Source organism: Rhincodon typus, chromosome 8, assembly GCF_021869965.1.
Source record: "Rhincodon typus isolate 14 chromosome 8, sRhiTyp1.1, whole genome shotgun sequence".
NCBI lineage: Eukaryota > Metazoa > Chordata > Chondrichthyes > Orectolobiformes > Rhincodontidae > Rhincodon > Rhincodon typus.
This window is the reverse complement of record NC_063339.1, coordinates 40,146,555-40,168,050: the sequence shown is the minus strand read 5'-3', so window position 1 is coordinate 40,168,050 and position 21,496 is coordinate 40,146,555. Positions and strand designations below refer to the sequence as shown.

General features: G+C 37.6%; 2 protein-coding genes across 5 annotated transcripts in view; one reads left to right on the top strand and one right to left on the bottom strand.

Moving 5' to 3' along the window:
- The window catches only part of LOC109914931 (atlastin-1), a 45,407-nt gene extending 23,930 nt beyond the window's left edge, over positions 1 to 21,477 (top strand). Inside the window, exons 2-10 of one of the 4 annotated variants that reach the window (XM_048600298.1) lie at positions 9,735 to 9,869; positions 10,763 to 10,867; positions 12,180 to 12,230; positions 12,323 to 12,379; positions 12,986 to 13,078; positions 14,754 to 14,892; positions 15,069 to 15,196; positions 16,434 to 16,490; positions 20,550 to 21,477. In XM_048600298.1, the coding sequence (XP_048456255.1) occupies positions 10,778 to 10,867; positions 12,180 to 12,230; positions 12,323 to 12,379; positions 12,986 to 13,078; positions 14,754 to 14,892; positions 15,069 to 15,196; positions 16,434 to 16,490; positions 20,550 to 20,639 (705 nt within the window). In that variant the 5' untranslated portion in view covers positions 9,735 to 9,869; positions 10,763 to 10,777 and the 3' untranslated portion in view covers positions 20,640 to 21,477. The remainder of the gene's footprint in view (positions 1 to 9,734; positions 9,870 to 10,762; positions 10,868 to 12,179; positions 12,231 to 12,322; positions 12,380 to 12,985; positions 13,079 to 14,753; positions 14,893 to 15,068; positions 15,197 to 16,433; positions 16,491 to 20,549) is intronic. The other 3 variants (XM_048600296.1, XM_048600297.1, XM_020514546.2) reach the window with 3 other exon arrangements.
- The window catches only part of LOC109921716 (L-2-hydroxyglutarate dehydrogenase, mitochondrial), a 13,811-nt gene continuing 13,192 nt past the window's right edge, over positions 20,878 to 21,496 (bottom strand). Inside the window, exon 7 of the mRNA XM_048600109.1 lies at positions 20,878 to 20,940. Coding sequence (XP_048456066.1) covers positions 20,878 to 20,940 — 63 coding nt within the window. The remainder of the gene's footprint in view (positions 20,941 to 21,496) is intronic.

The following is a 21,496-nucleotide window of genomic DNA, read 5'->3' as shown; positions in this document are numbered from 1 at the left end:
AAGGGTCTAGGCCCGAAACGTCAGCCTTCCTGCTCCGATGCTGCTGCTTGGCTTGCTGTGTTCATCCAGCTCTATGCCTTGTTGTCTCAGATTCTCCAGCGTCTGCAGTTCCTACTATCTCTGACCATTCTGATTGGATTGGTTTGTCCTACCCATGGTGGAGATCACAGGGCTGTGAGTCAACCTGCATTCAGACAGAGAACTCGAGAAGAAAGGGCCTATATCTTTTCCATTCTCCGAGATTGTCACTTCTCTTCTGAAAGCGTTGATACTTTGGGTGGTGGTGCATCATTTGCTCATTTCCAACTTTAATTTGGCTAGACAGTAATTGCTTTCAGGCTGTTTTTAATGGGTGTGTCACAGTCAAGCCCATCCAGTACTTACATGCTTGTTTTCTGGATGAGGCACTTGACAACAATCAGAAACAGAGACCTTGACTGATTTTTTTTCTATCCTTCAGCTCAACGCCTGCAAGCTAAACAAACTTATTTTTGCAGCAAGCTGCATTAGGTTCTCAGCCTGTTTGACAAGCCCTTTGGAATGTTGTTTGGCTGTTAACAACTTCACTTAAGTTTCTGGATTAGATGTAGATAACACATTGCAATAACATCACATCTGTATAAGGAAATTATGATAAAACACTTGTTATAATTGGACCGTTTCATCAAATAAAATTTGAACAATTGATTAGAGCAGTTTCATAAAATGCTATTCAAAACTTGTAGCAAAAAGAAAAGGTTTGCTTTTGGACAAAATCTAATTCTGTTTCACGAAACCAAACCATTTTGTGTGATTACAGCTCGTATGCTATGTCGTCACAATTATTAATAGATTAGTAATTAAGCACTTGAACATCAGGGTTAGCTTTACAACAGTAATATTAATCCTAAACTACTTTGAAGAGACTAGAGAATAATATTTCAGAAACATTGTTAATAAATTATATAGTACTACTATGGTTTTAAGAGGTGTATTTTGTTCTCTTGTTTTTACGAAGAAAGGTTGAGACAGAGGTACTGAGCAGTCTGTTTCAAAGCCAATAAAGTCAACAGCTTGTGAGGCCTTGGGTTCTTTTTGAAATTGGAACAATAGATACAGCCTGAATGGGTGGGGTCAAGCTACCACAGAGCCAGGATTTTTTGTTTTAGTTTTAGCCTTCAGTAGCAGGTGCTGGAGTCTTGAGGCTGGATGTAGAAGCTCTTATTTTTCTCTCTGTTACAGCTAAAATTTGGGGTTCTCTTCCTGCTGCTAGAATTGTATGTGAGACAATCTATTTTACTGAATTTGCCATTTTCCAGGGGTGTGATTATTGCAACTATTAATTAGTAGTAGTTACTATATATATCATTTTGTTCAGCATTTCGATAGAGTTACAGTTAAGCGAGTTCTTTTATTTTTATATTGTCTGTATTTTAACTGTAAAGAAAAAACAAAGTGTGTTTTGTTTCAAGCCTGATAATTTGACCAACCAAATTGCATCCGGAACACAACGCCTTTAAAATAAGAAAAAGTTAAGATCTAGACAATCTTTTTAATACAATTGCGGGGTTTTGGTCTGGTCCATAACAATTGTATGTGCTTCATCACCATTATTCCACTTATCCTCTTTATCAATTTCCTCATTGAGCCTGGATTGTTTTCGCTAAATTTTATTCTGTACAAAAAAAGATTAAATTTGTGTTTACTTGACTGTTCTCCTCTTTTTGACTCTCACTTTAGTAATGGGAAAATGTTAGCAAACTGCATTTTAATTTGCTCCAATCAAATTTTCCATTGTGCATAAAAGGTCAGATGTGGTAATTACTTCTATTATGTTGTTGTTCAGTCCAGGTTTACAGGCCAAAACGTAGGAAAATATTATTGCTCTATAGTGAAATAATTCAGAGTTGCTAAGTTTCTAGTTTGTTTTTCAGACTGCCCCAATAGATACTTGTGTTAAAAGGGAAGAACTGTAGAACACTGAGCTCTATCTATCCATTATCATAATAAATGTTATATTTGTATATTTAGGCAGTGAGTTTTATGATTTAAAAATGCACAAAAAACCTCATCCAGTTGGCCTTAGTTTTCATAAATATGATGATTTTTCTCTGCTCCATCCTTGTCACATTCCCTGCCATTTTTGTTTAAATTTGGGTAAATTTCCCTTTGTCTGAAATATCCACGTGATGCTGATAGTTAAGTTGCATGTGAATATACAATGGCAGCAAGCACTCCTGCTATTTATTCACCTCTGGCTTAACTACACAAATTAGGCCCTTCTCTGGTCAAAGGTCTCTTAGATATTTTCCTAGTCAAACTGTTCAGAGATGTTATTGTTCACTCTGGAGCAGATGGGACTTGAAGCTGGGTCTCCTGCCTCAGGTAGAACACTACAACTGCACCACAAGAATCCTGTTCGGTTGTGGGTTTCCATTTGCAACATCCATTTTGTATATGCAATTTTGTGCATGAAATTTTGCTAAGTCAAGACAGCAGGATTGACATACTTCCAACTGTGGATGAGGTCTGATGCTTTTAGAAATTGTGACCAGCCAAATTTTAACAGCGAGATGAGCTCCAGACCCATTTTGGAGCCTGCCAGTTGGAGGTACAAATTCAGATCCAAGCTGTTGTTGAGACAGCAACCAAAAGAATCTCTCTTTGTGGACAGTGTACTCAATCTTACAGCTCATTAACACATTGTGTTCCCCTTCTATAGAAATTTTAAATCAAACTGTTCAAGGATGGTATTACACACTTCTGGAGCAGGGCGGAACTTGAACCAGGCCTCAGTCCAGAGGAGGGACTATCACTGTGCCACAACTCCTCTGAACCACCTTTATATCTATCCAGTCATTTAATTAATCAATTAACCCCAATGACTTGGTGGTAATATCACTCGTCTAATAATCCAGAGCCCAAGGATAATGTCCTGAGAACATGGGTTTGAACCCCACTGTGGCAAATGGTGAAATTTGAACTGGATAAAATCTAGCATTAAAGGCTAGGCTAATGATAACCTCTGTTGATTGCTATGAAAACCCCATCTGGTTTGACATTGCACTTTAGCGACGGAAATGTGACAACTTTTACCTGGTAAGCCTACATGTGACTCCAGACCCACAGACAATGTTGTTGACTCTTAACTGCCCTCTGGCAATAATTCATAGCCTAGTCAACAATGCATACATGTCCTAAATGAGTAAACTAGATCAACAGATTCCCCCGTTTTTCATTAAACATTTTGAATACATACAAAGCATATTTGAACAAAATTAGTGAAAAGTAAGCATTTTTAAAAATATTCTATGTCATACAATATAATACAATTGATTAGTAACATAATCATTGTTTTTTCATTTTCCATTTTATACAAATATCCCATAATGCCCTCTTACTTTGAACAAAAAAGTTATAACCTGTTAAACAAAGTGACCCAAACAAAAATTGATTCTTTTTTTTCATTTTCTTTATAATTACTCATACCACAAGGTGTCCCACTTCAAGGAGCTTCAGTAATTTAGTTGAACAATTCTTTTGTGAAACAGTCTGACCATTGATGACTTGCAGCAACCCACTTCATTTTGGAAATCTTTCTATCTGACATTTCCTTTAAGTCAGCTTTTTGTCAGCAACACCTTTTGTTGAATGTATATTGTCCCAAAGAGAAGTTATTTACAAATATTTCTCTGATTACCTCTTGTAGAATATTTCCCTTATAATATTGGATGAATGCACTCCTGTACTGATAGTCAGAAGCTGAGCTATGATTAACTACACTTTTTACTGTTCTAGCTGCCCAGGCCAACAGACAACATTCATTATTCTTTCCTACTAGAAATATGACAAACCTGGACATGCTGAAATAGCCATTTGGATGTGGTACATCACTAAAAAGGGCTATCTTCATGCAATCCTTATAGTGCAGATGGAGGCCATTCGGCCCACTGAGTCTGCACTGACCCTCCAAAGAGCATCTGACCCAGACCCTCACACTATCCCTGCATTTACCATGGCTAATCCACCTAAGATGCACGTCCATAGATACCACGGGGCAATTAGGCATTGCCAATCCATCTGACCTGCACATCATTGGACTGTGGGTGGAAACCAGTGCACCCAACAGACACCCATGCAGGCGTGGGGAGAACATGCAAATTCCACACTGACAGTGGCCCAAGGCTGGGATCGAATGCAGGTCCCTGGCACTGTCAGGCAGCAGTGCTAACTACTGAGTCACTATGCCGCCCCGTCTGCTGGGTCATCCAAAAGTAGATACTTGAGTGCATTTTTCTGATTTTTTTTTTTTGTTTTCTTTTTCTCAAGACTCCCTCAATAATAGCCTGTTTCATCATAGTACTCAGTGCCAACACTGGCATTGAGTCTGGTCTGAATGCACAACCAGTTTAGCTGTCCAATTTCTTAACTGGTCTATTTCTTGCTTTGATGCAAAATTGTCTTTCTGTGAAGACCTTGCCTGGTTTATCACAGGATGTGACTAACATTTTCCAAGTGGTATAAAGTCAGTCCTGACTTTTTCTGTTTAATGTTTAACCCTGTATATTTAAAGACCCCACAGCCTGCCTTTCAATCTTACTTTCCCTTTTCGTTTTATCTATCACACGTTATTCAAATTTTGTGCAACCTTTCGATTGAAAATTATCAGCATGTATCATAAAGCGCCTGCTAGTTTCGCTGTGATACCAGTAGATGAATGCAACCTACTTTCAGTAAGATGGATCTAAATGCAAAATACTTGCTGCATCATTCAACCCATAAGTGCACTAATTTTATTTCTGTATCGTGTGCATCTTCACATGATTTCAAAAATACCTCCCTTTTAAAATTTCCATGTTGCAAAAGTGAAACTTTTGTATTGTTAACTTGCATTCCCAGGTGTATTTTGTGAAAAGAGCTAACAAGATCTTCAAGATCACTTTACCTACATGAGAGGAAGCCACACTACCATCTTGATTATCAAATTTCCTCTTAAAACTCTGAGCGATAAGATTGGCTGTCCTTTATATGGTACTTCAGTGTATACACCAAATTCTTTTTAGTTCTCCAATTCTTTTCATTTGGTGTTCTTTATTAATTTATCTCCTAATTTATAGATGTTAAAACTTTGATTAGGGCTTCTTCTACTTGTGGTATTGCCAGGCTGCACCATAATCCTTATTCTTGACAAACTGGGACTTTTACCTGCTTTCCTATCATGTTCAGGACTACTACTACACAATCCCCTCCTCCTATGATGAGGATTTCATTTGCAAGACTTCACTCATTCCTAGAACCTTGTTAATTTCCATGTCCACTTCCAGAACTTATCCTACATTTTTGTCGTACAGTATTAAAGCACAGAAAAAAGGCCCGTTGGTCAATGTGTCTGCACCAGTTGTAGAGCACCGATCTATTCTAATCCCATTTCACAGCACTTGACCCATACCCTTATATTCTATGACATTTCAAGTATTCACCTAAGTACTTCATAAAAATTGTGATGGTTCCCACTTCTGTGACCTTTTCAGGTATTGTGTTTCTGATATCGAGCAACCTCTTGGTGAAAGAATTTTTCCTTAAATCCCAACTAAATTTCATATATTGAGGGCTTCCCTCCATTAAGGGTAGGAGCTGCTTCTTAACTATGCCATATATGCCCTTCATAATTTTATTTAAAGACTAATTTATCTAATTTATAGAATCCAATCAGCACCCCCCCCAAAAAAAAAGCGTTCTCTGCTTTAGTCACTTCATAGCTTAAACACTCCAGACCAGGCAGTGTTCTGGTGAATCTTCTTTGTACCCTCTCCAGCGCAATCACATCCTTCCTGTAGTGTTTTCAAATAAGCCTGTTGGATTATAACCTGGTGTCATGTGATTTTTTTACCATGTCCACCCCAGTCCAACACCGGCACCTCCACGTCATTCCTGTAGTGTGGCAGACAGAACTGCAACAGTATTCCATCTGTGGCCTAATTAATGTCTTTTTCTGACCTCACACATTTTTAACTATTTTGCCAATCTATGGATCTTATATCCTATTTCTCGTCTCCCAAAAGTTCAGACAATGATTGTATTTGCCAGTCATGTTCCTGCTCTCTCTAGAATTGTGGCATTTAGTGTCCTTTCTACCATATATATTAATTTGGTACCAACTTTCAGTTGTTATTCTCTTAGGCAAATAGTCTTGTCCTGGATCTCTGTGTGCCTTTGTCTATATTCAGGTAACCTTTCACTGCCATAATCTGGTTCTCATTACGTCCAATATATGGTGTATGCAAAGTGCGTAGTTGCTTATCATTTTTTATGATTACTCAAATTTTTTAAGTGTGTAATCAGAGCCAACTAATCAAAGTCCTGAGATGTGCACGTTAGGTGGATTGGCCATGCTAAATTGCCCATAGTGTCCAAGGATGTGCAGGCAAGGTGGGTTAGCTATGGGAAATGCAGGGTTAGAGGGATGGGGTAGGGGGTGGGTCTGGATGGGATGCTGTTTGGAGAGTTACAGGGACTCAATGGGCCAAGTGGCCTGCTTCCACACTGTAGGGACTGTATAATTCTAACCTTGAGAATGCACCCTAAGTGTTTCGTTGCCATGCTATAAAATTACTGTTTTAACTGTCATCACCTGTAACCTTACCTGTATTTTTTTTTTCACTCTTTCTACCTTTATTTTTTGTCATATACCATGTCCCCTGAATCAACATTTATATCTCATGGTGTATTAATTATTGCCATAAGGATCACCAAGTTTTATGTGAAACATCAGCCTTAATGAATGTCTTTCTCCCTGTGTGCAAGGTAGTCAGATGCTCACAAAGCATGGAACTAATTATAGTCTCTTCCCAAGCTGGGGATGATCATTCATTACCAAAGAAATCTTTGGATTTCTCCCAAAAAAAAATGATATTGCAGCCCCCAACCATTTGCAATGAGTTCTTCACATGTACTGCCCACATAAGAGCAGATATTAATTAACAACTTGGTTGGTCCACTAGGACTTTATGAAACATCTCATGTATTCACTCACCAGGATGTTTCTTTATACCTTCCCTTTTGAGATGAAATAATCAAAACCTGTAGTGGTCTGATTCTCCTTGTCGATATTCAAAAAAAATTTCAGAACTGTCCTGAACCATTTTTCCCTTCTTCGTACATTCTAAGGAAACATGTTCACTTTGTACTGCCTCTACAGTCTTAACATCTACTTCCTTCAATGATGTCCTTTTCCCACAACAGTCATGTATTAGCTTCCAGAAGATGACTTTGGTTTGTGCAGTCTTATTTCAGTGGAAATATATTTTGTTTTTATTTCTTTTGGTTCCAACTGTTCTGCATTATTACTTTAGTGTCCTTAAGTACGTTCTTTAAATCTAGTACTTCTTAGGTTCACAGATCTTCTGTTCTTTCAATTTCCTCCTGAATTTCAATGTGACCATTTGTACCACTTGTAAATTGTCCACTGGAGTTATCCTTGGTATCTGCCAGAGCTAATGCTTCTCTGATCTTGAAAACATGATGTACATTTAAATAAGTCTTTAAATTTGCAGGAATGCTATTTCTGAATTCTTTCCTGATCATAATTTCCTTTACGTTCTCAATTTTTTTTCCGTAACTCAAGTGATCTAAACTTGATCCCAAAGCATTTCTTTCTCCCTTGCAAGTTCCTCAAATGTCTGATTTAAGCTTCTCCCTTGTTGTCCCAAATTTAATTGCTAAGCTTCAGGCATGAGCTCATAAGCGTCGAGTATTGTATCTTTGACAGTTTTGTACTTTGCAGATTGTTCTTCTGACCAAATCCTTTATTGGAACCAGAATCATCATCCAAGCTACAGCCTCCTCCTTTTTGCTTAATTTTAAGCTTTTCTTTGGCTAAGTCCTCAAACCTTTCTCAGAAGCAACTGTTTGACACACCCAGCTTCAGCAAAAAAAAACATTCAGGACTGCCCAAATGCAAACTTAAAAAGTTGTTTCCCAAAATATAGATGTTTCCTGTAAGCCCCCAACAAAAATTCCAGCATGTTTTATCCAAAAGTCTAATGCACTACATTGTTTACTTCATTTGCTCATAAACTCTCCCAATGTAAACAAAAAGCCATTATTCTCCAGGACGTCTTTCTGTCACACTGTGTTTAAAAATGTCACCATGGCTACAGAAACACAAAATAATCATTAAACCCCTTCAGGCACACAGAAAACCCTTATACCATGAGTTCAAAATGCAAAATCCAAAATAATGATTTTAAAATTTATATAAATCATACACCTTGCCTCACAATTTCATAATATTATTTTGAAGCTGTCTAAAACACGTGTTGACCATTTTCTGCACATTATGCACTTCTCATTCCCCCAATTCCTGGTGTTTGTTACAATTACCAGAGGTATTTCTATTCTCATTTCATTTAGCTATGTTTCTTCTTTCATATTGATGCTTTGGCTTGTATTTTGATGGTTTTCTATGTTCAATTTAAGCCATGATGGGTGCTGGGATTGAATGTTTTGCAAATTTTTTTTGTCTTCTGGTATCTGTTTCAAAAGTAAAATTGAAATCTAGCTCTGGTTAATATTAAGAATTTTTCCATGTTTGATACCAGTAGTTTAAAGGTAAGCACTGAATTAGGAATCTCCAACTAGAATTTACATATGTATTCTGTTAAATTCCACTTATGATCTTCGATAGATTATTCTGTTTAATAAATTTACCAGAGTCTGACCACGCCTCATATGTATTTCAGAGATCATGTAATTGACATTGTCCATAAATGTAGAATTTCCAAACCTTTCTTAATGTTCCATTGTTGAGTGTCTACCTCGGAGTACTTTCTGCCTGATCTTGCTTCTAGTAGAATGTGACAGTGCCAAAGCTATACTTTTTTAAAATAAGGGTGTAATCCATGTCCACATATCCACTCCATTTTCCATTAGTCATAAAGTTCAGCCTCATAAAGCATCAGTAAAAAGTCATATCATGACACATTGCACTTAGTTTCAGCAATTGTTCTCCAAAGTAATTCCAATTACAATCTTCTACATTCGAGTTTTTGCCTTTAGTTAACCATCCTTGAATACTATTGACAATTTGCATCTAAGCCAGTTAGTATGACAGAAAACAAAACTCTTTGTGGGCAGAGTACATTAATTACTCAGTCTTAAATATGTTCCAATCACCCTGTTCAGAGATGTAATAAAACACTCGGGGGTGGGTGGGATTTGAACCTAGGCCTCCTGGTTTGGCACTACTTAATCTTAAACTCCCTCCAAACACCATTCTCATCTGCTTGCCCTTTACATCTAGCTATTCCTGATCATAAAAGGAACAAGAGTGAGAGATCGTAGATTTAAAGAGATGTGAAAAAGAAGCAATGGCATTGTGAAGAAAAGCTTTTCCATACAGTGAGTAGTTAGTGTATTCCATACCCTATCTGGATGTTTCGTGGAAGTAGATTCAAGTGAAGCATTCAGGAGGGCATTGGATGATTATTTGTGCAATATCTTGTACAAGGAATATGGGGAGGAAGCAGGATATAGGCACTAGGTAATGCTGCTCATTTGAAGAGCCTTTGCAGGCATGTTGGGCCGGTCGGCTACTTCTGCACCATAACTATTCTGTGATTCTGTGATATTCTCAAATTAAAAAGTCATCTGCATTTTGATAAAATTTTCTTTACATTGTCAATAATACAAAATGTTACGTGACATTTATGTGTGTATGTTATGTTAAATTCTTTGAATCGTTTACTCTTATCTAGGATCGCAATAACTGGTTAGGTCATGATGATGAGCCTTTGACTGGTTTCTCTTGGCGCGGAGGTTCAGAGCGAGAAACTACTGGGATTCAGATATGGAGTGAAGTGTTTCTGGTAGACAAGCCTAATGCAGAGAAGGTGAGAGCATGCAGCCAAGATGAAGAGTTGCATTGAACTTACAGTAAAGAGGCAAGTCTTTTGACCTATTTAGTCTCTGCAGGACTCTATGATGCACACAGGCTTTATTCCCAACAGCATTAATTAGTGTGTTGGCTTTGGATAGTGTGTTAATTTTCAAATCGCCTCGGTTTGTGACTCACTGATAAAGTAATGCTTCACTTTCTTAAAGAAATCTGATTCAAGAGCATCTTGTCATCTGACGAAGGAGCAGTACTCCAAAAGATTTGTGATTTTAAATAAACCTGTTGGAGTGTGACTTCTGAGTTTGTTTATAGATCATGAAATTTCAACTTTATTCAGAATATAAGCTGAGAACAGTGGAAATCAAGTAATCAAAGTGAAACAAAAAGGGCTTGGCTGATTGTGACTTGTAAAAGACAGCTTCATATTTTGAGTGGAATAGAAGCATTCTAATTTGGAGTCTTAACTAAACATCAGCCATCTTTTTCATACACAGACCATCCAGCCGTACATTTCCAGCATTTAGGGGTCTTATTACAACTGCAAATCTTAACAGCAATCAACATACAGAAGAGTAATCAGAATTTATAATTGCATAGTTTTTGTTTTTTTAAAATAATTATTAGGTTGCAAAGTATATTCTATGTAAGCACAGACATAATTAACTGATGGGGATTATATGTTTACAATTAATGTCAGTTTCTTTGAAATATAACATTTATGTTTACACTTTAGCTTTTTTAATCAGAGAGACTAGTTGAATCATCATTGTTATTGTTCCCGTACATCTTTAGAATTTTTTTCCTTTTCCTTCACAGTTGCAGGTAATAATGATAATATTGTCATCTGCCTGCTTTGAAATGTTGTGAACAATTATATTTAATTTGCAGGTTGCAGTATTGCTGATGGACACGCAAGGGACTTTTGATAGTCAGTCAACTCTTAGAGATTCTGCTACAGTATTTGCACTTAGCACCATGATAAGTTCGATGCAGGTAGGAGAATTTGTTTGTGAAATTTTGAGTCATGACCTTTTTGAAATGGTCTCAAAAATTGAGAAAAGATACAAGACACTATCAACATTAATGTTGACATAACTGTGAGAGCATCTTGAAGCATCATACTTCTGTTCATTCGATTTATTGCCATATCTGTGAAAATCACTGTGCATTCCTTTAACTAAGGAATTTTCATGTGGTACACTAGAACTGGAGTATTAACAGCTATGAGAAAAACAGAGGTGGTCAAATCCTTCCAAGCATTAAGACATTTAAAATTCAAAATAAAACAAGATAATCTTGTTGACTACCTTACACTTTGGTGACAGAAAATGTATAGCCTTAGTATTTATATGCTGCTTGGAGGCCACTGCTAGGCTTTGACCTCACCAGGAGTCCTGTCTGCTTTTGAGAAGATCGTGGCAGCATCACCGAATTTGCAAATCCCCTGCCTCAAGTTGCCACTTAAATGCCACCATCACTGTCAGACAGATAGACAGTGCCAGTCTGTGCTTTCCATTGACTTGATCACGAAGTAGGAACACGGACATTGGACTGTCCATCCAGTACTTGCAAAAATTCACCCTTCCCACCTCCATTTGGCTGCTCACTGTCTAATTCCCAGAGCTTTCCCTCACTTGCAATTTCTATCCCAGCACGTTCTAATAGCTCAAGACTGGTTCACTTGTGGCATCCGGAAATGAGGTGGATGGGCTGAGGAAAAATGTTGTGATAGAATTGCAATAAATCAAACATCATACAGTTACAAAGTAACATTTTATTATTGGATCTTCACAATGAAGGACGTATTAAAACTATTGGTTGGCAGTTTTGTTTTAATATTGAACAGTTTGTATGAACTGCTGGCCTAGAGGAGTAGTGAAAGGCTGAGTGCGTTATGTCACTGGTACAGTGTTGGTCAGTTGAGTTAATCGGGGAATTAGAAGGTGTTGGAAGGAATTGTGGTGGATTCCTTGAAATCTTTCATGGACTCTTAGGGATCTGTAGAACTCCAATTGTGAACCTAGATATATACTTATTAGCAGTCACTTTGATAATGTGGGAGACAGGAAGTGTTGTAAACCAAAATAAACCATTTTTACTGTCCATGTAAGTGCAAGCTAAATTTCATTATTGTACTTTCGGTCCAAACAACTGTGCTTCATGAAACCAATCACTGTTCATTTCATTGAATCTCAAGGATACCTTAAAACTGATGTTAAAATCATTTTAAAAGCCTTATGATAATAAAACAATTACAGTATCTTACTTTTCAGAACTGTAATGGCTCTTATTTCACTTTGCCCAGGTATATAACTTGTCACAAAATATTCAAGAGGATGATCTTCAGCACCTACAGGTAATTGAATAACTAATAAAGTCTATACGTAATGGTCTCAACTTAGTGAGGGTAATTTGTTCACCTCAATGTTGCTGTTTAATCTTCTTCAGCTCTTCACTGAATATGGACGTCTAGCTATGGAAGAAACATTTCAGAAACCATTTCAGGTTAGAAGAAGTGAATGTTTACATATGCCAAAGTTACAGAAGATCATTTCTGAACTTAAAATTAATATCACTATTTATTAATGCCTTTTAAAAAAAGTTCCATTGTCTGCACATCTTGCCTTTCACTCCAGTACTGAGCAGTTGGACTGGAAAGCTGCTGTGGGATTTTCCTTATACTAATTTTGTACCAACCCATTAGAATATGTGCAAGTGTGGTATAGCATGATTTGCTGTCTCCTGTGTTTCATATCATTGGGAAGGATATAGCCATGAGGCTGTGCTGAAAATTAGATGGATGAAACCAGCTTCTACAAACTGGTTATGTAGCAAAATCTTTACAGAGATAAATATTTTGATTTTAAAACCAGAGCATGCAATTGATTAAATATTGCTGAAGCAAAGTATATTATTATGTGTGCACTAGTTTGGTGTCTGTTTATTTGTTGAATTATAAATATAATTAAATCAATTTGTAAAATTTAACTTGTGCTTTAATTGCCTTTTGAACTTCTGAAAATGCTTTAAAATTAAAATAAAATAGATTCTCTCACAATAACCCTGCAAAACAATTCTTGAACTAAAAACTATTTTCTTTTTAATATGCAGTCACTTATATTTCTAGTCCGTGACTGGAGTTTTCCATATGAATTCAACTACGGTCTCGATGGAGGCTTCAAATTCCTAGAGAAACGTCTGAAGGTTTGTGGGGTCTAGTAAACTATAATTAGAAATAACTTGAAGGTAATTGTAGCAGTGTTTCTACTGAGTAAAAACAAATGGACCAAATTTACAATGCCGAATGTTGTCTCTTGTCTTTGAACTCAATTACATCGCCAGGTCAGGTGAGGATAGCAGCTTTTCTGTTTCTAAAAGCAACTATTGAACCAGAGAAGTTCTTTCTTTCTTGTTCTCACTGGATATTGTGCTAGCCAGCATTTATTGCCTGTCCCTAGTAGCCCTTGAGAAGGTGGTGATGAGCTGCTTTCTCAAACCAGTCCATGTGCTGCAGGTATATCCACAATGCTGAATTCCCCCCCTAATGGGATTCCTGACCTTTGTATGTACTTTATTGTAAACTCCATGATCAGTGGTTTAAGAACAGTGCAGTGAATAATATTTCAGTTGATTAACTTGCAGCCTAAAGGACTCAACCAACGAAACATGATAAATTGAAGTGAAGTTTTCTAGGCAAATTTACAACTTTGAAGTGAAAATCATTTATTTCGAGCAAAGTCAATCAGATACTGGAAAATTAGAAACAAAACCTGAAACTACTAATAACACTCAGCAGGTCAGTCACCATCTGAGATTAGATATGTTAACATCATGACTAAAAGAAAATACACAGACATAGAATTCAAAAGAAACAGAATGTAGGAAATGACAGAAAAAAACAGACAAGTGAAGCAGTAGATATGCCATTTTTATCTTGTATCCACATGTGTACAGATGTGGTTGTCCTTTTTCTACCTGTTGAAACTGTTCAACAGACTGATATCCATGTTCTGAATGTCTTCACTGCCTAATACAAAGATTAACAAGGGCTTTGTTGTATATCTATAGTTTAGCGTTGCACTAATATCAATTTTCACCTTTCCCAGTCCAGAAGACAACTCCATCATGGGGAAGAACTAGCTGTTTTTTTGATGACCCACCACCAAATCATCTAATTAAACAAATAAACAAGTAACAGTTGACAAGCCACCAGGGGCATTGCAATCAAAACAAAAATGAGAACAAGGAAGGGATTAAATCATAATGATGGAGGAGGAAATGCCACCGTGCCACAAGAGCCCCTCCAGAAGCCAGCTCTTTTTTTTTCTTTTAAATTAAAGCACCACCAAATCACCCATTACTCACTAAAGGATTAAGAAGCGCTGCCCACCGGGGGCACTACAACAATAACAAATAAAGGGGAGAATAGGAAAAGAGAGAGGGGAGTATATTAAATTTAGTTGGTGGGTGCAGAACCCATCTTTTTTAATCAAGAGATGTTACGGCACACCCTTGGAGCCGGTGGGAATTGAACCCAAGCCTCCTGGCCCTGAGGAACTGACACTCCATTGTGCCAGACAAACCCTTCAAACTCAGCTTTTTGTTTTAAATCAATCCATTCAGGGCTTTTATTACACACCTCTGGAGCACATGAGATTTGAACCTGGGCCTACTGCTCTCAATCAACTCTGGAACTGTTCTGGTTTACCCTTAAAGGGATCTACATTTCGAGCACTGACAGAAACTATTTCTTTCATTTCACTATTCAGTGAATTAAAAGCAAGGACTTAAAACTTCCTTGAGCTAATTCTGAATAGTGGAGCAAATTTTACTTATGTTTCATGTTTGATTTCTTTTCCCCATACAAACTTTATTCCAGATATCAGAAAACCAGCATGAGGAACTACAGAATGTCAGGAAACATATTTATTCTTGTTTTACAAATATTGCCTGCTTCCTAATGCCACACCCTGGTTTGAAAGTGGCTACCAATCCTAATTTTGACGGACGCCTAAAAGGTATTGATTCATTACTCATTGCTCATGTACTTTAGATGCATTTCAAAAATGTCTTCACTGACTTATTTAATATCTGAAACCTGCAGATTTCTAATAATTCATTTATTAATTTGTTAATGTATAAAGATACATATTGTTAAACAAATTCAAAAAACTGTGTATGTATTTTTGCTTAGAAATAGATGGGGAGTTTATAAAACATCTGAAGGTGCTGGTTTCTTGGCTCCTGTGTCCTGAGAACCTTGAGTTGAAAGAAATCAATGAGAATAAAATAACAGGTCGAGGGCTTGTGGAGTATTTTAAGGTAATATTACAAGTGATTATTTTTGTTGTAATCTGGTATCTTATTAAAATGTCCCACATTCATAACTATAGTGATCACATGTTAATTTTTGTCTTTCTTTTGTAGACAACATCCACCCAAGAACACACTTTTTATTACGCATCAAATTTTCATATGCATGCTATACACAAATGTTTACAGAAACTTGCAAGTAAATATGTTGTTATACTTGCACTGAGATTGAAACAAAGTACAGTACTCTTACAATATCTGTATTGGTAGTTTCTGATCTGAGATTTTTGAGGGAGGAAGTGATGGATATGAGTACAAGTTTCGAGTGCCGTGAGGTAGAATGCTGTGGATTTTTCGAAGTGACTGCCTCAAGAGTGCAATGTAGGGAAAACATTTCATCAATCATGGAAAGGCTGAATCTAAAAAATATTTTTAAAAATTTAGAAATGACACATTGAAAACTGATCAATAAAGAGGCAGCAGAGCTCTAATGTTCAGAAAACATTTATTGAGGTGAGAAATGTAGCACTTCTGTGGTATATAAAATTCTGACCAATAAAAGATCTCTCAAAGTCAGTAATAGATCTTAATTAGTAAAGGATCTTGCTGACGAAGGGTTTAATCAGTAAATAGGTTTCTGTAACAATAATAGATGAAATTATTTGAACATTGTCATCTCTCAGGCTAACAGTTAGATATCTACCTTTGCTAATTTTCATCCTTAAATTATTACTTCCTTATTGGTCCATAGTCATAGGTGCTGGGTGCTTTCTAATAAATACCTAAACAGCCATTATTCACTCTCAGTCTCTACTTTGTTTTGATTGGTGCCAGGCGTTACACTAGGTTGTCATGACTGAGCATTACGTGCCCAAATCCATGCCATCTCCAACCAACATTCAAACATTCCCCTGTAGGAGAGGCCTTTGACTGTTGCCTAAGATAAGAATCTTGGTCAGTTTTGTTTCAGAACCCATTGGTTACACTTCAGCTACCACCAATGCTCAGATCTTCCACCTTAGTGCAGAATGCAAATCAAATGCGGTTTGTTCTTTGTGTGTGTATGACAGGGTTACTGTTGAGAAATCACAAAGTCATCACCTCAACCTGACATTTCTCATTACCTTTAAGTCCAGCTAATACAATTTAATTCATTCATGCTGAAAATATGACATAGCTGTTTAATTATGATTTGTTGTTAGTTACCAGTGAACCCAGACTTTTTCCTGTTTAAATTGTATCATAGGCATACATAAAGATCTATCAAGGGGAAGAACTACCACACCCCAAGTCCATGTTACAGGTACAGTAGCTCCATTACTGCTAATTTTACATTACTGCAAGCAACTATTTGCTTGCTTATTACTTTACCTACAACCTTTTCAATTGTCTAAGAGGTTGTAAAATGCTTAGTCAGTCTATTTTACTCTGTAATACTGTGTGACAATTGTCTGTAGAGTCAAACTAAATTAAAATGCAGTAATTTTCTTAACAGTGAGTTCCTTGCTGAAGCGTGCATTTTAATTTTAAAACATGTGTCAGATTATAGAAGAGCACATGACGCTAAAGCGTGAGCAGATGCTGGTTCAGTTCTCCCTCTGCTAAGTTCCTCACAACACCTGTCATGCTTTAGAGAAATTTTTAACATCGGTCAAGAATTTCTTGTTTAGGAGATAGGGTTAGGGTAGAGGGAAGAGAAAGAAAAGGGAAATTACGTGAGAAGCGTCCACCAAAGGCTCCAATATAAAATTTGAGGTGAACTGGGCCTGCTTAAACATTTGAATATCAGTACGTTTACAGCAAATTTTGTTTTAACTGGCACTTCATGAACTGGCACTCTTGATAAACCAGCATAAATTGTATACCTCAAATATCATGAAATTTATTGTATTATTCTGTCTAATTATTATTGTTCTTAATTTATTCAGTATAAATATACTTGTTCAATCAAATGGCCACATGAAATATCAACAATTGATTCAATTTCAAGTCAATTTCTCCTCAAATGCTGCAATCTACTGCAATATCCAAGTAGTCAGCTGAGGGCGTAAGTGAGCAGGCTCTTTGCTGTTAAGTTTTATTTAAGGCAAAGTTGCATTATTATTCAAGTGATTTATTCTATAAATAAAGTAATGCAGTGATGTGTATAGGCCCTGCATTACGTTTCTATAACTTAATGTGTATTTTTACATTGATTGATTATGTGGACCTCTTGATTATCCGGAATGTTTGATCAACCAGCATACGACTGGTCCCATAGGTGCTAGTTAATAAAAGGTTTGCTTTATTTCTCTTGGACTATAGTCCAATATGTGGTTCTAGTCAAATCATTATGAAGCATTGCCTGGTAACACAAAACTGGGAGCAAATAAAATAGATTGAAACAAATTGCCTCATACATGGGTCAGAAGAAACTAATTGGAAGTTAATTGGGCAATTTTGTATGATAACAATTCCTAGATAGCAAAGTAGTATGCACATTTACAGCACAAAAGACAGCCTCACAAGAGAGGTCTATAAAGAATGTAGGTAATACTGGCAAAGGACGATAAGTATCAATCATGCAATCCAGAAATATACTTATACTTATATATAGGTCAGACCAAGGAGGGATATCAGAGACCTTCCTCAAAAATGTTATTTCGCCAGCAGGATATTTATAATCATCACCATCATCAATCACTCACTAACAAATATGATTCTGCAGGAAATTCTGTGTCACTGGTCAGTTGTTCTTTGGATTCTCGTGTGGCTGATGACTCTAATTCTGGAGCTGCATCTCTGACTACACACAGTTTTTCTGGGAGGCGAAGTGGTCCTTGGCCTTGAGATCATTGGTATTCCTTTCTCCAGTTTCTTTTCTGTACTTGCTTTTGCTGGCTAGTGTTCTCAAAGAATTACAGGAAGCTTATACAGGAGGTTCTCTAAGTCAGTTTCGTCTGAATGACAGTCTCTGAGGAATTGATGCATTCTTGAGGCAAGGTTTCACAGGGCCTTAGAAACATTTCCTTGGCCTTCTCCTTGTTCGAGTGATTTCCTTGAGCTGAGTGAAGAAGATTTGCTTTGGTGCTCAGGCAGCCTAAGAGCACGTGGCCGGCCCAGCAGAGTTGCTTTCCGATGGTCATGGCCTTGATGTTGCTGCTGTTCACTCCTTCAAGGATGCTGATGCTGGTGTGCCCTGTCCTCCCAGCTGATGCAGAGAATCAGTCTCAAACAGCATTGATGGTACTTCCCCAGAGCCTTGAGATGGTGTCTACACATTATCCAAGTTTTAGAGCCATTTAAAAGAATCAGAAGGATGACTGCCTTATACGCAGGAATATTGGAATCATTTTGGATGTCACGGTCATTGAAGACTCACATCCTCAGGTGGCCGAAGATGGTGCTCATAGATTGGATGTGATGTTGGATATCAGCATCAATGTCAGCCTCAGATGTGAGATCGCTCCCCAGGTAAGGGAAATGTTCCAGGTTTGTTGATCTTAATGGAGGATGGATTGGAATTTGCTCTGGGATGGGTTGGTAAAGGACTTGAGCCTTCTTGAGGTTGGGATCAATTCTTTGTTAAGCTTCCACAAAGGCGTTGAGAGGCTTGAAGATTCTCTTCTGAAAGACCAGAGGTAATGTTGTCATCTGCAATCCGAAGTACAATGAGCAAAGTCAGTTTTTTGATAATGAATCCAATTCCATCACTCCTGGGTTGTTCCTTGGGTTTTCCTTTCCAGAAGAAGGTGTGACCACCATCATCATCATCCCTCAGTTGCGTTTTGCCTGCTCTTCAAGTCTCCTGCAGGACAGCAATATCAATGTTGAAGTAACTGAGATCATGGGCAACAAGGGCAGATCTCCCTCTGGACGATTGTTCTGCCTGTTTTCCATTAGGATCATACATTCCAGATTCTGAGATTGAGTTTCACTTTGATTTTTGGACCAGACCTAGATGACCCCACTAGATGAGATTTTCCAGCCAGATTGGAGATGAAACTGACTATTTTTAGGGCTCCTTCCCTGTGTACGGCATGCAGCATGCAAAACACTCTCCTAGTCCTGTTCCAAGAGTGAAATGACTGAGTCAAACTCCACCGCCTATGTGCCAGTCTGAAGCGAGGGATTTGCAGATCTCTCAATCCTGCCCGCGTTACCTCTCAATGATCACTGCTGGGCTTGTGTTGTGTATGTATGGGAAGTTTGAATTTCTCTAGGTAGGCACATTGTGTGGGGCATCTTTTAATGGGGGAATTCTGTTGCACATCAGACACACAGTCCTTGACAGAAGGTAAATGCAGTTCTGGTGGCAAAGAAACCTCGATGACTTCTTACTGCTGCAGCCTTCATCTGCTGTTGCAGCCATTGATATCACACAAGTATCTTTTGCCTGAAGTGCCATTGAGGACTTGTTTGGATTGTGCTTTTTCCAGTTCTTGCACACCAACCTAACCATCATGGGTAGCCCTGCCAGGAGTGGAGAACTCCTAATGGCATTACTCTTGGGATCAATGGAACTCTCAAGTCTCTCCACCACAATAAGATGGCAAGGGATATTTATAATAATTGTATAGCTTTTGTGGACATTTTATCTGCTTCCAGAAATTACTAAAGGTATTCAGTTTCACTGTTTCTCAATGATGGGCTATGAACTGGTATCCTTTGAGTTACTAGTCTAGTACCACAGCCAGTACAATGCACCTTGTAATGTGGAAAATGTCATACTGCTGTAGTGATGAGTATGCATAAGTGACAGCAGTACAAATGTTCTCAATAATGAATGATGAATTGACTTGAAGTTTAATAATGAATGTGTGTATGGAGTGGTCATAATGCCAGGGCTGAGTGACTTAAATTGAGAATGAGTTGCATAAAGCTCGCCTGTATTCCATTGTGTTTAGAAGAGAAGTGTGATCTAATGAAGGTGTGGAAAAATATTAGAGGGTTTTAATAGGATAGATATAGAAAAACTGCTTTCTTTGATGAGGAAATGTTGAGGAAACGAGTTGCATCGATCAGCCGGTCCATTCAGCCTTTCGTCCACCTTCATGGTGTAATTTATACAACCACAATCAGTGCCTGAAACCAGCAAGGCACCTACATAATTACCTCACAAAAGCTCATACACAGAAATATCCTGTGGCCAGGTTTGTATTATTAATTGTTATGAGGTATAACTGATGATCACTGATATATCAATGTCCCAATAAATGTAAAATCTGTTTTTGTAATTTTACGACATTTAGTAGACTTATTACACCTTGATTTCAAACGCCTGCTTTTTATTCCTGATAATTAACATTTGTTTAATGCACACTGACAAAAATTTAATGTCCAATTTGATCCAATCAATTTTCTGTCCCTTTACATAATTTAGGCCACAGCAGAAGCAAACAATTTAGCAGCTGTAGCAACAGCCAAAGATCTGTATGGTAAAAAAATGGAGGAGGTAAGGAAGCTACTTTAACATGAAAGAGTCTTGTGTTGGTGCCCTTCAAAAGTAGAAGATTTAATCATATCATGAGTGTATAGTTGTGACATTCCAGGTGTTTGGAGAAAAATTGCTTGAATACTGTTTGAAAATGCACTATTTGAACCTAGCTACACTGATCAAATTGCCAATAGCCCTGATTGTAATTATGAACAAATAACTCTTTAGACAATATCCTTGTGTAATGCGCCAAACAAACTAAATTCCAAGTTAATCAGCTGCTTTTCCTCTTAGTCAAATTCATTTCATCCTGTTGATTTAGACTGCAACTGGTGCCCTACTCAACACAAATCAATTATTTAATAGCTGAAATTGGATTTGACAGCAGAATTTAAGGATTACATTGACATAATAACAACAAAAAATTAACAGGGGATGGGGGAATAGGTGATAATCAGCAGGAGGTTTCCATGCACATATTCCACCTGACGCCATGAAACCTCATGGGGTCAACATTGAGGACTCGAGGGACGACTCCATACCAACTCTATCATCACCTGTTGTGGATCAGTTCTACCAGTGGGACAGAACATAACCCAGGAATGGTGATGGTGGTGTCTGAAACATTTTCAATGCAGAATCATTCAGTGAGTATGGCTTTGTCAGGCTCGTTTAAAGGGTTACTGTCCCAATTTTGGCACAAGCCCCCAAATGTAAGATGTTGTAGCCACAGTCTGTGCATGGCTGGTCAAATCATGTTTGTATTGAATTGTGACCATCCTCAGAATGTTGATTGTGGGGATACAGCTAGGGTCATGGAATTAAATGCCAAAGACTATTGGTTAGGTTCTCTTTTTTTTGGAGGTGACGTTGCCTGCCAGTTGTATGCAAGA